The sequence below is a fragment of the Pithys albifrons genome, chromosome 5 (genome assembly GCF_047495875.1).
Source record: "Pithys albifrons albifrons isolate INPA30051 chromosome 5, PitAlb_v1, whole genome shotgun sequence".
Classification (NCBI taxonomy): domain Eukaryota; kingdom Metazoa; phylum Chordata; class Aves; order Passeriformes; family Thamnophilidae; genus Pithys; species Pithys albifrons.
In genome coordinates, this window is record NC_092462.1 from 19,596,750 (window position 1) to 19,612,209 (window position 15,460).

The following is a 15,460-nucleotide window of genomic DNA, read 5'->3' on the forward strand; positions in this document are numbered from 1 at the left end:
AGAGACATTACATTATATGTTTTTCTACACGATGTAGAGAAACAGAATGAAATTCAGATAATTAAAATGAAGTCTACATGTCTGGAAAGTGGCCAAACAGCAAGATTTAATTTTGCATGATTTATTCAACATACCGCATGATTTATTCAATTGTTAAACAGTTTCACTTATGGAGTAGGAGATAATATCCTTAAATAACTAAAATGTCACTAAAAATACCTCACAAGAGGTAACCCTTCACTCTCAGCAGATGGGCTTTATCTTCTCTGACACTGTGCCTGCCTTAACTGCATAGACTTCAACATTAATTTTAGACATAAGTGTGAATTTCTGACAGAAAAATCTCAGCTCTTCCTGCTTAAGCAGTGTAATTGCTGACAAGATGGATGCTAAACTTTCTTTCCTTGTTGTGGAAGAACACTCTATATACCGTTCGGAACAAACAACACAAAGTAAGAGGAGTGCTCGCCTCAGCCACCTGCTGATACTTGATTTCTGCAGCTCCTCTCTCCTGGGGTTGCCTGCAGCCAGTGGTGAGGCAGCCCTTGCCCAGCAGGCTTCAGGCAGCCTGCCTTACTCCAGAGCTCTGAACTGCATTCTAAGTACCTCTCTGGAAGATTGGCCAACCAGCTGGCGAAGCCCAATGTCCAAAGTTTAGTGCTGCAAGTTCTTTCCTCCCCCTATCAAATCTTTGTTGGTACAGATGGTCACAGTTCCAGCAATTTCAGACTTCATACATTAACACAGGAGAAAAGGGTATTTGAACTGTTGCGCACAATTGTTGTGTTGGGACAACCCTGAACTGCCTTAAAAAGACCAATATCTGATGAAACACAAAGCTGAATTACCAGTTTAAATAAACATCTACATCCATAATTCTGACCAATTAGGGTCTTTAGAAAATGCACTAGCTATTTGTTGTGTCAAGCCTTGCTTTCACTGCCTCTTTTCCCACATGAGCACTTCCACATGTGTCACACCTGCTGGGCTGGTTACACTCATACACAGCTACAAGAGTCCCTGGGTTTTCACCTCCAGCAAACTCTGTTTTTCTCAGTCTTCTGCAACAGAACAACGTGATTCCACCTCCTTACCTTTCTATGGTACAATCCCTGTGCCCTACAAAAACTGTTATATTTCTTCTATGCCATCTTAGGAGCAGAGATAGTTGTGGCAACAACTATACAGCTTTAAGATGTATGCTTTGGTTTAATATTGCAATTCCAAACTGCAACTCTCTGCATTCTGCACCAAAAACTATGTGGAGCTAATTTGCAAACTTTCTTGAAAGAAGCAATGAGTAAACTAAAAATTATTCTAATAGCCACTTGGGAGCTTGAGTCAGAGAGATTCAGCCACTGAACTCAAATTCTTCCAATTTATTTTGTTTGTTATAAACTCTACTGATACATTTAGACAGAAATCCCCAAACTGTCCATAAAAATACAATTTTAAAGAGATTGTTTTGCTTTTCCTTGTCAGAAATTTGCAATACTGTGCTTCTGGTAACTCTGATATCCATGTATTCCCACATACACTATTGTCTTTTGAGTATTCTTTCTTTTGGAGAGGAAAACAATTATTTTCAAAATATACTTTATCTTTTTATACTACCACAGCAAATGCTTTAATCCTGAAATTCACCTTCATCATCCACCAGCAACATCTTAAGATAGGGCAGCAGTGTAGTCTCTAGGGCAAACTTCAGTTTAAATGTCTCATTTCTTCATGTTCTCTTCCTAGTCAATGGAAAAGGTACGCTCCTTAAAAAGCCAGCAGGCAGCATCTAGCCTAGGCTCAATATATTACAAGGAACTCAGTTTCACTTACTTGTCTTAAAAGAAATCTACTTCTTTCCACTGCTTGCAGAGGAAGACTGGAGAGACAGTCTCATTAGGAAATTATCTAATCTAAGTCTTACTAGGCAACCCAGTGTTATTCCAGAGAGAAATTTTACAAAGATCAATACAAATCCAACATTGAGACACTTGTCTCTTGGTGAGATCACACATCTTTCAAGACTGATGAATAAACTAAACTGCCTACATGCCTCCCATGTCTTAGATCTTGAATGCCAGGCAGTGGGTTCACTGCAGACAAGACTGGGGTGAAGGTGCTAATGCTGCATCACAGACCTGACTCACTAAATGAAACCTTTTCACTCAGTGTGTTCGTGCACCTGGAAGTAACTGCTCTGGCTACTGCTGCCACGCTGCACTAGGATGTGAAACACACCTTCAGCACAAGCCCCCAGGAACTGCGCCCAGTGAAAGAACCCAGTAGAACTAGTGAGTCCAGTAAGGAGCCTGAAGAGACCACTGGATCCCCATAAGCTCCAGAGCAGTTTCTGAATACACCAGGACAAAGAACTCAGAATCATCAGCATCTGAGGACAGACAGCAGATCACAAGGCCACACTTGCAGACAGGATCCAGTACCCATCTCTAGAGACTACATAGCCTCTGGGTGCCACAGGACTCCTTTTCCCCCAGGTATCCTTTGTCAAAGCCTTCTGCAGAGAATAATTTGTATTAGCTGATGGCAAAGGGAGTAATCTGTATGAGCACAGGTCTCCTTGCACTTAAACAGTCTGAAGGTCTTTCACTGTTATACTCCTGCTCTGCTACCAATGCAGCAACACAAAACTGACCAACAGTTTAGCAAAACAGCGAGAGGAAATGGGAAAACAACTCAACACCCATTCTGCTCAAACAATAGCTTTAGCAGTGTTAACACAGAACCCTGGTCATTGCCTCCATCTGATCACCCTGACAAAATCAGAGTTCTGAGCTGCATTTCTGACCATCTGCCCCACTAGACTCTCTGTCAGCATACGGGGAAAAGTAAAAACCCCAACTTACTGAAAGCAGTTTGGTCCAAATACCGTGGCAAGATTGCAAAGGTTCATTTTGTTCTCTACATGATGATCAGCAACCTTTATCAGGAACTGGCACAGATACTTCAGAAGGCAGTAATGAGCCTCAGGCAGTTCTTTAAGGAGTTCTTTCAAGTAACTTTCCTTCTGTATGTCGCTTCTGGTGTCTAGGAAAAACAAGAGAAGAAAAAAATGTATCTATACAGTTTTCTACACTGCCACCAATTTACTTACATGGGTAAGCAGTGGGAGCTAAAATTCAGTCTTGCTTCTGGTCAGAGACACAGAATCCTCCAAACCCCTCAATTTTCCTCAGAGAACGTGCACCTTTCTCCTGAGGCTCACCCTGCCCATCACTGGCATCATTTCATGCTTACCTTTACCATGTCATCTTTTTCCTGAGCAGATTCAGCAGTTAGTCAGCTAACAGCTTTAGAGCATGTTTTTTCCCACCTGGTACACAGCTAAACCTGCTTTATCTCCAGTTCTACTGAATCTCCTGATTCCATGCTTCTTCTGGATGTCATCCCTAATTCCCAGACCCCTCTCATACCGTTAATTTCCCTTCCGATGAAAGCCTTAAGAAATAAGAAAGCGAGAACAGTAAACCAAGGAGTTTCCTGACATGCAGACAGTGTTAGAGTAGCAATACTACAGTACTTTCTGGGGGTACCTTTTATGAAAAACTCAATTTTGTATCTTTTGTCAGAAGGATATTTAACTAAATCTTTGGCAAGGAGCCTTGCTTATGGAGAAAGGGCTGCTCATGGCATGTTACACCCCAAAGCAAGCCAAAACTTGGCCTAATGTCAGAGAGCAGCCTTGTTATACTGTACAACCTTCTAGAATTTAGGTATGAATAAAAGTTTCCCATGCTGAACTGAGCACTGTTCATGTATGACTAACATCAATTTTCTTTCATGCAGGTCTTTTGTTGCTTTTCTGTTTCAAAGCAAAAATTGCATGAACTTTGTAGATGCTGTGTTTTACAAACACAGGTGGTGAACACAAGCCTGGCCTCACGCACAGCTTCTACTTAACTGTGTTCTGTTGCTGGAATTGAACTCACGTGCAAAATTCTTTGGTCCCCTCCTCTACCCCAAAAACACACTTTCAAAAAAGTGTCCAATTTCCACCAAAATCTTGGGTTTACATGCTAACAAAAGCAAAATTTTGAAAACAATTCAGCGTTGCTTTCCCTTTATACCAAAACAGTATGCCTTAATGTTTGGAAATACTAATTTCTACTTTCCACCAAAATAGAATGTCACTGAAACTGTCATGTATGCACAAAAACCCCAAGGACTTTGCAACAGCATTTTCAGACAGAAGACCTCAGGCCGTAAAGGTTTTCCTCAGTAATCTAATTATAAGCAGCGTCCATTAACATGAGGCCATCTGTGCATTACTAGCACTTCTTCCTTTATTTATCAGCTTTGTGAGTTGCTCGTGTTAATGCTGTAAGACTTGTGGCATAATTGCTTCTTCCTGAGAGATGTACTGGGTGGTTCAAAAGCAGTTCGAGTGGTGGGGAGGATGTTTTTATTTCCCAAAGCCAAAGATTGCTCCTGCTAAGTGCTGACCTTCCATGTTCTCTGTAAATGACTGCCTTGTCCCAGAGCAGCCACTGGCTTACCATCGGAATACAGACACCCTCCCCATGCTCAGGGTAACAAGGCATTTTTTCACTCAGAGGATGGTATGATCCTTAGCAAGGAGATTCACCCAGCATTCAATCACAACCAAACCTTGCTCTGTCTTCAGGACTTTTTCAGTCAAGAAGATGTAATAGAACAGGCTGCACCTGAAGCAGTTGAGCAAAGAGTTATGTCTCTGCTGTATGTCCTGCTACCAGCACACAAAGGAGACTGGCAGAAAACCATCCAGGACCTTTTTTGTTGCAGGAAAGAACATCAATTTACATTCCCCAACATTTTCCAAGGGGAAAACAAAAATCTTTGAACACAGGTTAAAGTAAGCATAAACACTTTGCAAGTTTCATCTTTGCTTTTACTTTTCATTTCCCAAAACAATTCCGGGGCTGGATTGAACTGTATTCCAGGAATAGAGTGCTTGTGAAGAGTGCTTAACTGTGACAATTAGTAGACTGTATAAAAATATCTGAAAGTAACTCCTGAGAACTTAATGATTAAGTTGTTATTTCTGTTTTAAAATCAGATAGTTTTGGTGGCTAATAAACAGGATTTATACTGCATATAATTTGAGAAACAAATGAGAGTTTAGCCTGGAGAAGAGGAGGCTTAGAGGTGACCCCATCACTGTCTATAACTACCTGAAGGGAATTTATAGACAGGTGGGGGCTGGTCTCTTCTCCCAGGCACTCAGCAATAGGACAAGGGGGCACGGGCTCAAGCTCTGCCAGGGGAAATTGAAGTTGGATATCAGAAAAAAATTCTTTACAGAGAGAGTAATCAGGCATTGGAATGGGCTGCCCAGAGAGGTGGTGGATTCACCATCCCTGGAGGTTTTTAAACTCAGATTGGCCGTGGCACTGAGTGCCATGATCTGGTAAATGGACTGGAGTGGACCAAGGGTTGGACTTGATGATCTCGGAGGTCTTTTCCAACCCAATCGATTCTATGATTCTGTGATTCTATACACATACTTGCCACTTTATACAATTGAACTTGATGGATCTCAAATCTGCTTCCATGATTAGAGTTCCTGCTTTATATGACATGCATAATACTATACATGGTAAGAGAAGCCTTTTTCAGTTTTATATGCATGGTGAATTCATTTTTGTGTACCTGTTTTGGTACCACAGACTTAAGACCAATTTTTTCATGACAGTAGACAGAGGTTTAAAGTGCCAGTCAAATTACAGGACCAAGCATTTCAATTAACTGATTAATTACATCATTTCCTTGTACAACTAAAAAATTAGCTCCTTCAGAAAAGTCCAATATAAAATATGAATGAAGAAGATGAGAAAAAATCTCATTTACTTGTTCATCTCAAGCATTTCTTTCAAAAAATTTTTGGAGCTATCGAGAATAAAAGACAGTCATGACTTCATTACTATCAATCAGTTTGATAACATTAAGAACTCTAATTTATTGTTTTATTTCTGCAGTAAAATTTCAGGATACTTCTGAAGGCTGTATTACATGTAATAACAATATGGAATTTCAGTGCATTTGTATTTGCACTGATCAAAGTGGACTGTACAATCACCAACTCGATTAGCAATTATCTTTTTATGATGCTTAAAGAAAAACAAAACCAACTAATTTCCACAGAGACAGAATATTAAAATTCACCTCCTAACATACTTCTCTTCAGGTAACAAAGCAACTAGGAGTGGGTTTTCTACTACAAATTGCTGCAGTTATGCTAAGGAAAGCCAAACCCATCTCTGAGGAAAAATGCACCTCTTCCACCACCATCACCCCACCATCTAATTAGGAAATGCCCTCGAGAACTAATTGCCTGAGTCTTCCACTGGGGCTTTAGACTGACAGGTACTTTTCCAGTTACTGAAGGATTTTCCATCCCTTCCAAACTAGAAAGATAGTAGTAACTGCCACAAAAGACTCTGAACACATGTTTGCACTCTGACAACAACTAAAGCTACTGGGCTTGGCCTCAGTTGTATTCGGTGGGCAGGATGTCCCTTTTCAGTAACCATGGTGTATTATGGGGTGTGAATCGACACTGGAGATGCTTATCACTGGGCACAGCCAACCTTTGTTCATTTCTGCACTTTCGAGAACAGAGACAGAAATCAGATCTAAGATCTTGAGAAATTACCCTAATTGAAGGACACAGAGTCACTGAACAACATGAGGCAGCAAATCCCATTTCCTGAGGCATGATATTCCTTGTCCGTGTGAAACGGGAGAAAGAAAATGCGGCTTTCCTCTCTCTCCTCCTTCTCCAGTGAAAAAGCAAGGGAAGGAACTCAAGTTTTTCTTCCAATACAATCCAAAACCCAAAACCAGCTTGTTAATTCTTTGGCTGCTGACATTTCATGGATTTCAACATAATTTTAAAAAAAATCCTATTACAATTTGCAGTGAATTTAAGCAATGACATCATAAGCAGTATTCTATGCACTTTGTATATTTTCCAGGACAAGTCTACCTCTGCTCACCATAATCCTTTCTTCACACAAAACAGCTTTTCAACTCATTAGAGAGCAAAAATAGTCCTGAATCATAACAATGACCAATTCCTTGGAGAAATCCTCCTCCTTTGACCACCTGCTAGACAAGTTTTCAGTTTGTTTCAAAGTCATTCACTAAGGTTTACTCAGCTGGCACTGACCATCAGAAAACCATTGGAGGACCAGATCTGTTTATGCAACCAGGCAAACAAGCATCAAGGGTACTAAAGTCCCAAGCTTATGTATGTGCCTCATTTTATGAGGTACAAGGTGTCTCATGGAAGTCAAGACTACCAAGTGCAGTCTTTTTTCTTCAGTCAAGGAGAGTGGCATGGAGCTAAGTCTACACTTCAGTCTCTGCAGCATCTTGAGAGGAGACAAATGAGCTTGTCAATAATGGAAATGGCAGAGTGCCAGATTTTCAAAGGCAATTCAGAAACCTGTGTCCAAGCCACGTTTCCACATATGTCCGGAGATCAACACACTCATACTTTTCAAGCAAAGCAAATCAAGCTCTTTTGAAAAATTTGCCCAGTACAGCACAGAGGAAACAAAAGGAGTAAAAGAATGAAGGCTAAGAGGTCGGTGCTCTCCAGGTACCTTCTTTATTTTGGGAGCCTTCCAAAAATTATGTGCAATAGATGACATTTCAGCAGGGGTCTGCATGAGAAGCCTGGCTAGGTGTGCAGCCAGGAAATGCTTAAAGCCAAGGATGAAATACTGAGCAGGCCAAGGAAGGAACAAAACCAGTAGTCTCAGTTCATGGCTCAGCAACTGGAGGATACAGAACACAGTGTGACACAGGCAGAGGACTGAGGAAGACAGCAAGGGCAGTGTGGCACCTCAAAGCTGAAGTAGGGACTTGCTACTGAGGAACAAGTCAAGGAGACAAGCGAAAAGGACAGGCAGCCTCTTTAAAAATGTTAATTAACTAGAAACAGGAGTCTCAACATTGTAGTACAAGGCACAGAGACATTCACAGGGGTGTTTTCAAGTCTCATTTAATTTCATTATACACCCACAGATCATGACAAGAGGGACATATTTTCCAATAGTTCAAGCTATTTCTGAACATACTGAGTTGCTTTGACATACTACAGACAGTCTAATTCCGCAATTCATCTCTCTTCATGTTACTCCTCCTCCCTGCACAACGTGCTGCCTCAACACCACTAAAGGTGGGGATGCCTGTAACAGGTGTGTGTAACTGTTTTACTCATGTCTCAAATCATCTGACCCCAAACAACTCCAGTCTGGAGGCGCTGCAATCGTATCATCAGGGTGCCATGCCCTAGCCTAGAATGTAGGTATGAATAAACGTTTCCCATGCTGAACTGTTCAAGTATGACTAAGGTCAATTTTCTTTCATGCAGGTTTTTTGTTGCTTTTCTGTTTCAAAGCAAAAATTGCATGAACTTTGTAGATGCTGTGTTTTACAAACACAGGTGGTGAACACAAGCCTGGCCTCCCACACAGCTTCTGCTTAACTGTGTTCTGCTGCTGGAATTGAACTCACATGCAAAATTCTTTGGTCCCCTCCTCTACCCCAAAAACACACTTTCAAAAAAGTGTTCAATTTCCACCAAAATCTTGGGTTTAAATGCTAACAAAAGCAAATCAGCGTTGCTTTCCCTTTATACCAAAACAGTATGCCTTAATGTTTGGAAATATTCATTTCTACTTTCCACCAAAATAAAATGTCACTGAAACTGTGAGTTGAGGAAGAGAAGCTACTGCTCAATGTCATGCTACTACATCTGCACAGCTTTCAGCTGCCTTGCATACTCCCAGATCAGAGGGCAGACAGAAAAGCTTGCACCTGTTAGCAGCTATCAATGTGCTGGAGGAAGTTCCTCTTTGGCAGAGAGGCAGCAGGTTGTACACTGCAGTACTGTGGCACCCATTGGACTGCCGGAGCACTCAAGGCATTTCTTTCCACCTCCACAATCTATGGGAAGTGGGACTCCAGTTTCTCTCTGCCTAGAAACAATCTATTTCAGACACAATCCCACTCCAGAGGGAAAAGAAATCATGCCTTGTTGCCATCAGCAGCAGAGATGTTGTTAAGTCCTCATTATAAGGCGGCTGTCATCACAATACAGCTTGAGACCCCTTGCTCTCTATGGCACTTTGCAGCGCTGTATTTATGCCCCATTCCAACATACTGGGAGAAGAGCACTCTCACTTCTTTTTGCGGCTCTGCTGAATGTCATCATCTGCATAAAAAAATTCAATTCCAAGAGTTTTTACTGTCTAACAAACATCACCTGCATGTGGAAAACAAAGGCTATTTCTCTAGCCTTTGTAACACTAGAATGACAATAAAAGCCAAAGGAAAAGCTTAAAATCATGTCACGAGAGCCTGGAGAACCACAGGTATCTAATAAATCTGATTAGGTGACTGCTGGTCACCATGGTTAAAAAGTCAGCTCTCACCCATTAATTTTCAGAATCACCGTTCAGATTGAAATTTGACCTCTAAAATCCCCCAACACCAGCTGTATTTTTGGTTGCTTGTTCATGTAACTCAAACAGCTGCTGGCTACTAAGCGTTCCGTAAACTGACCTGGTGATCCGGAAGGGAGCTGCTCTTTCCCTTCCATCACCTCCCAATCCCTCTGCCTGAAACCAGCAGTGCTGTTCCCAGGGACCAGACAAAACCTTGGCAGGTTGTGAGCAGGAGGTATGTGAAATAAAAGTCACATCTAGCTGCTGCCACATGAAAAAACACAAATTCTCTAGGATGGAGCAATGTCAAGAAGCCAAAGTGATGAAGCAGCATCAACTTAATTCAAGAGAGTACCAAAGGAAGACAGGAGTCCACATTTCACTGTACCACTGCAAGAACAACAACAAAAAAGAAATTCACATGAGGGAAACGCTTTCGGTATGGAAAAAGGAAAATTACACTAGTAACCTGTCTTGATGAAAGCAAGTGACCTGTGAAAGGAGTCAGAGCTGTACATACAGTTCTTAGTATGTACAAATGTCTTAGGAGTCACTGACAGTGATATAGAAGATAAGGAACGAAAAGCCAGAAGGAATAAAGAAGCTCAGGCAGAGATTGCTGTATGAGAGCTGCTGATTTCCTCTGAGGTTTCTGTAAGCACAGCCCATTCTACATGGGCAGGCGCAGCTCTGCTCGGCAGTGAAGCCTCAGTCACAAAAGAGATTGTGATGGATAATTTTTAGCTCAGGATTCCGTGCAAGGAGTAGCCTTCGTATTTGTCAGGTGAGGAGGAGACCAGCCAACATCAAGATCACTATCAGTGTATCCCTGGCCTGCACTTGCTACACACATCTCTGATTACCATCCTTTCCAGAGGGAGGCCCTTCTCAGCTCCCACTGCCACTGTCCTTTTCCAAGGGCAGAGAGAGAATGTTGGGACACAACAAATGGCCTTTAGGCTACACATGTGATGTTTTCTGGAAATGCACAGTCTTAGCATTATGCTGAATATTTATATAAACAGCAATGCTTTAGGATTTGGGGGCAGCATGCAGAGCTCTGTTTCACATGACACTGCACAGACAGCAATGCTAGTCCAGCTGTGTGGATCTCCTGAACCACCAATGGGGCAGGTTCTCTTTGTCATGAAAGGGCAGATTATTTGCTCTTTGGTTTGGTAACAAAGGCTATACCTGGAATTGAACAGGGTTGCAGCTACAGGTAAAATTTGTAATTTTCAGTCCAGCTGTTTTAACGAGAGAAATCACTCTCTAACAATTTTTATAGTAAGTAATCTAACTATATGTTATTCTCAGGCCAAGATCTCATCTGGCTTAAAACATGCTGATATCAATCCCTGAAAATATTCCAAACTAACTCTGACATAATCCTAGAAAAGGTTATCCCATGCAAAGCTTCAACAGGAGGGAATTCAGAGGTTGTAACAAAGTTTGTATGTGCCTTCACTGTAGACATGCAGTGAAGTGGCTCCAGATTCAGTTACTGTTTAATAACGTATTGGCTCAGAAACAGTTTGACCTACTCTCCTCCTAGTTTACAGAAAGAACGACCAGGCATGCACTCTCTTGGTACCATTTTGCAACAAATACCCTTGCACATACTTTGATAAGTGAATAGATAACTACTCCAATCCTGCATAGCTGGTTGATCATTTAACTGTAAGCAAATGCCCACCTACCACTAAACTAATCCGAACATGATGAAAGTCATCAGTGCCTTTCATAGCTACTCATCTGTGCTGTATTTTCTAGGGATTAAAAATGCCTTAGCTTTGGTCAAACTTTACATAAGACTTTCCCTTGCCATAATAGATAACTGACATATTTTTCTCCTAATAAAAAATCATAATGGGACTAAACTGGAGCTTGTTGTGCAACACAGGCAAACTTAGCTATGAAGACACATCACAGTTGGACAGACTTTTGCAGAACTGGGTTCATAGGTTACACCAGTAACTTTATTTGAAAATAATAAAGTTTGGTGGGCAAATCTGCTAAGTAAGAATATCCATTTCATTTCTCTAGAAAGTACTGGGGAGATTTTGGATTTCTTGTTGGAAGCAGGAACAAATTGAACTTTCCACAAACACCACAAACAGTGCTGTTCATGAAGTATGTCTAGTTCCTGGTGCAATACACCAGTATGACCTTTGTGGGGATGGAGAACAGCAGAGGTGTGACTTACACTAAATTTACACCTAAACTGTCATTTATGAGAAAGAACATAATTAAATACAGCTTACGAGTCAGACCTGGTGAATCTAAAAGACTCCAAAGGAAGCACAGCAATGACCAGGAAAAAAAGGACTTTCTAAAACAACAGCACCTTCCTACCCAACACTTCCTGAACCCTATCCTAGGACCGCAGATAAATTTACTAAATAAGGAAGGCATTTTACACAGCTCACATATACACTTATTACAGCTGAAATATCTGCACTCAAGGTAAAGCACAGAGTTCTTCTCCAGTGCACCATCAACATTCTGTACAGACCAAAAAACAGAAGGAAGAAAACACATGGTAGTCTCCCTCCTCCAGAAAAATGGCTGAACTTCCTCTCCCCTGAAGGCAAGAAAAGTGGAAGGAAGACCTCAAGACAAAAGTGTGAGAACTTTGCACCATCTTCCACTAGGGATGCATTTCAGAGCACATGTTCGTGCTCTGCATCATGCATCACCTGTGCTCTTTACAGTAAAGCAAACAAAACTCTAGCCCCACTTACTTTGCAGCTTCTTAGGAAAACATAAAGAAGAAGTTTCAACTTGTTACAACAAGAGAGAACAACTGCCACTGACCCACACAGCCAAGAACAGGACCAACCACCACTTATTCCACATAACACCACCACAGATGAATTAGATTACAGACAGAGGAATTAAACTTGCACAACTCTCTGTAAAATGATTTCTCAACTTTCCACAGAAAAGGTGGTGGCCTTTCCTATGGCTGATCCACCACCTGAAGGTGGGTGAGGGGCGTGAAAAGAAAGAAAGGAAGTCTTCCAGGTCGTGTGCTATGACAGGGAATAAGAGACGGAGTCTACTGTTAACTGCGAACTGGCTTCTTTTTGATGGGACATTAATGAGAAGTAGAAACTTCAACCACATATGCTTTTGGCCCAATTTTATTAGCAGATGAAGTTGTAACTTTAGAGAGTCCATTACAATGAAACTGCCAGAAACTACCCTAGCAAACAGAAGCAAATCTGTGTCCTAAAGAGTCTGTAGTTATTGTCTACAAGATTGCTCAAAGAAAAAAGCTGATTATTTCAATTTTTATTCAGAAGATATAACTGGATTAAAAAATCATAAATAGTTCAGACTTTACAAACCCATAAATAGCATTTTTCTGCCTCTTGTAACAGAACTGCACATCTGGGAGTAGGTAAGAGCTAAAGTCAAAGGAAATGAGGAACAAGGTAGGTAAACCAAGAAACCAATTATCCAGAAAGTGCATTGAAGGATAGATATTTATCCTCTCACTTACCCTGATAAAGCTGAATGAACCTGGGATGTAAGGCAGACGTGATAATCCCATCTGGCAACTCTCTCAAAAATAATTTCAACAGACTGGCTGCTGAGTACACATCACCATCTTTAACAAGTTCCACCTCCTCTCCACGCTCATATTGCAGACGCAACTGTTCCACCATTTTCATGCTGCCATTTACCCTGAAGATGCCTTCCTGCGTCATACCTGTAATTATATACTGCATGTAAGGTTGATCTGAACTAAGGCATCGCAGTGATGGGATGAAACAGATATTTAGTGTGAACAATATACATGTATTAATATAAATGAAAGCAATCCATACAACACAGTTTTAAAAAAATGCCACTTTGCCCCCAGAAGCCCCCTCTAGTCAAGCAGTTGGATTATGATAAATAACAAATACCAGCGACTTGAGGCCTGGGATACTCTTTTGAGAACCCACAAAACTCAGTGACACTGCTGTAACCTCACACCACGGAGAAACAAATTCTGACAGCCACATTTTGAATTGGCAGATTTAATACAAAGGGCTCTACAAAACAGTTCTGTTGTTTCATTTTTGCAAGTAGCCCATTACCTTGAGCAGGACTCTGCCAAACTCACACATGTGACTACTTCCAGCTTCAGGTTTCAGGGTACCAGGCTCTTACCCGTGACCATCATGAAGTAAAATCATCTGATTATGTGCTGATTGCAGCAGTAACTCCATAATGAGTACTGCAACTTTATGATAGTAGGAAATCTCAGTGAGCAAATATGTATTTTGGACAGCACAAAGACCAGAGTATTTCACAATGAAAAAGAAACGGTATCAATCCCTACAGATCAGATAACCCACACCCAGTGAAGGAGATGTAGAAAGAAGGAGGCTTCAGCAGAATAAGCCAGACAAATCACACTATATCTAACATCACTTTCTATGCATTTGTTAAGATTCAAAACCGTCTGTGAAGAGCCTAAAACTGAACTCAGTAAATTAATTTTTCTCTAGAACACTTTCACCACAAATACTCTGGCTTTTCTAATATTGTGTGTATATTCCTGCCTGTTCTTCTTAAGAAACATAAAAAAGATCGAAATATATATCGTTTTCATCAGTTCAGACTAGACAGCAATCTCAGAATGCTTCCATTCCAGAAGATCAGTTATGCTTCCAGTCCAGAAGATCAATTCTGACAGAGCAGAGTTTGCGGAGAAAAATAATCTCTTCTATTGGACCAGAAGACAAGTGGCTCTAGTAAGGGATAAAAATGGAGAAGCACTCAAATAGTTTACTTGACTAATATGCTGCTGACAGATATTCTATTCCTGTACTCACAACGAAATCCATTCTTTTGTGGCATGCTGTGCTGCCATCTTGAGGACAGAAAACACCTCATCTCAATCAAGATTTTTATTTTGGCAGCACTAAGTGAGCAAAGGATACAGTTCCCTTACAGATCAAACTTCCTTCCCTCTTCCTCAGTCATTTATGAAAATAAAGAGAGGCTAGAACATCCTGGTAACAGCAATCAGATACTACTAAATACAGTAAAGGGAAATTTGGCTTCATCTATAAAACTGGAAATAGGCAGCTTAATGCAAACTTAGTTCAAGGATGTGCCTGACCAACAGTCAGCTCAGCCTGGGTCTCTGGACCTCTGTTAAAAATGCCTTCACAGTTAACTTTGCCATTAATTCACAAAACAAACCTTTATGAGAGTGTGTTGCTCCTTAACACTGTAGTTTATCTTTATAAACATATTAAAAATTAAGTTCAGCATCAAAGCAGAAGAAAAAAATAAGCAAACTACATACAGTAACATGCTTTGTGTGTAGTTAGTGCCACAAAAAAGACAGATTCTTCCCTTTGAAAAGTCTTACACAAAAAGTGTTACTAAGCAAATGTTACTCCACTAAGCTTACCATGCTGGGTGAGGTACTCAACTATATTCCATACAATTATTGGGATACCATTTTTGCTTAGTCCTTGCTGCTGGAGCTCCAGAAGACTCACACCAAACACTTTTGGGCAGGTCGTGTCCCTCTGCTTGTTCAGTGGAAGCACAGCTATCTTTTTCATGTCCTCCTTCAATCTCACAGCCGTTTTGCTTTGCTTAAAGAACAGAGGAAAAAAACATGGATTAGTTACACTTGCTACAGAAGGCTGCATGGTCACAGCATAAGCACATCCATCAAAACTGGCTTTTACGCTCTAGAATGAGGTTTGGGTCTTACTTTCTTCTAATCCACACAAAAAATCTCTGTGAAGTAGAAAAAAAAATGAACAAACTAGAAAAGGAACAAGAAAAGAGTGTAGGTAGTTTGTAATTAAGGGAGAAGGACTTTTGTAGGCAAGCTTGTTACTAGAATAACAAGTAACTGGGACTTGCAGGAGACTGCTGCTGTAGCTCATGAACTTCACACAGGTTACAAAAACAACCAGACAATCCCAACACACCACCATTAGTTAAGCTTAACTCCAGGATGCCTGTCAGGGAGAGTACCCTGGGGA

At 40.9% G+C, this 15,460-nt stretch overlaps 1 protein-coding gene across 6 annotated transcripts in view; it reads right to left on the bottom strand.

The window, feature by feature from the left end:
• Nucleotides 1-15,460, bottom strand: part of FAM13A (family with sequence similarity 13 member A) — a 146,857-nt gene that overhangs the window by 111,253 nt on the left and 20,144 nt on the right. For 5 of the 6 annotated variants that reach the window (XM_071555835.1, XM_071555837.1, XM_071555836.1 and 2 more), the window contains exons 2-4: nucleotides 14,872-15,061; nucleotides 12,961-13,170; nucleotides 2,862-3,042 (exon numbers count right to left, since the gene is read on the bottom strand). In XM_071555835.1, coding sequence (XP_071411936.1) covers nucleotides 2,862-3,042; nucleotides 12,961-13,170; nucleotides 14,872-15,028 — 548 coding nt within the window. In that variant the 5' untranslated portion in view covers nucleotides 15,029-15,061. Of the gene's footprint in view, nucleotides 1-2,861; nucleotides 3,043-12,960; nucleotides 13,171-14,871; nucleotides 15,062-15,460 lie in introns of those variants that run through there. The other variant, XM_071555838.1, reaches the window with a different exon arrangement.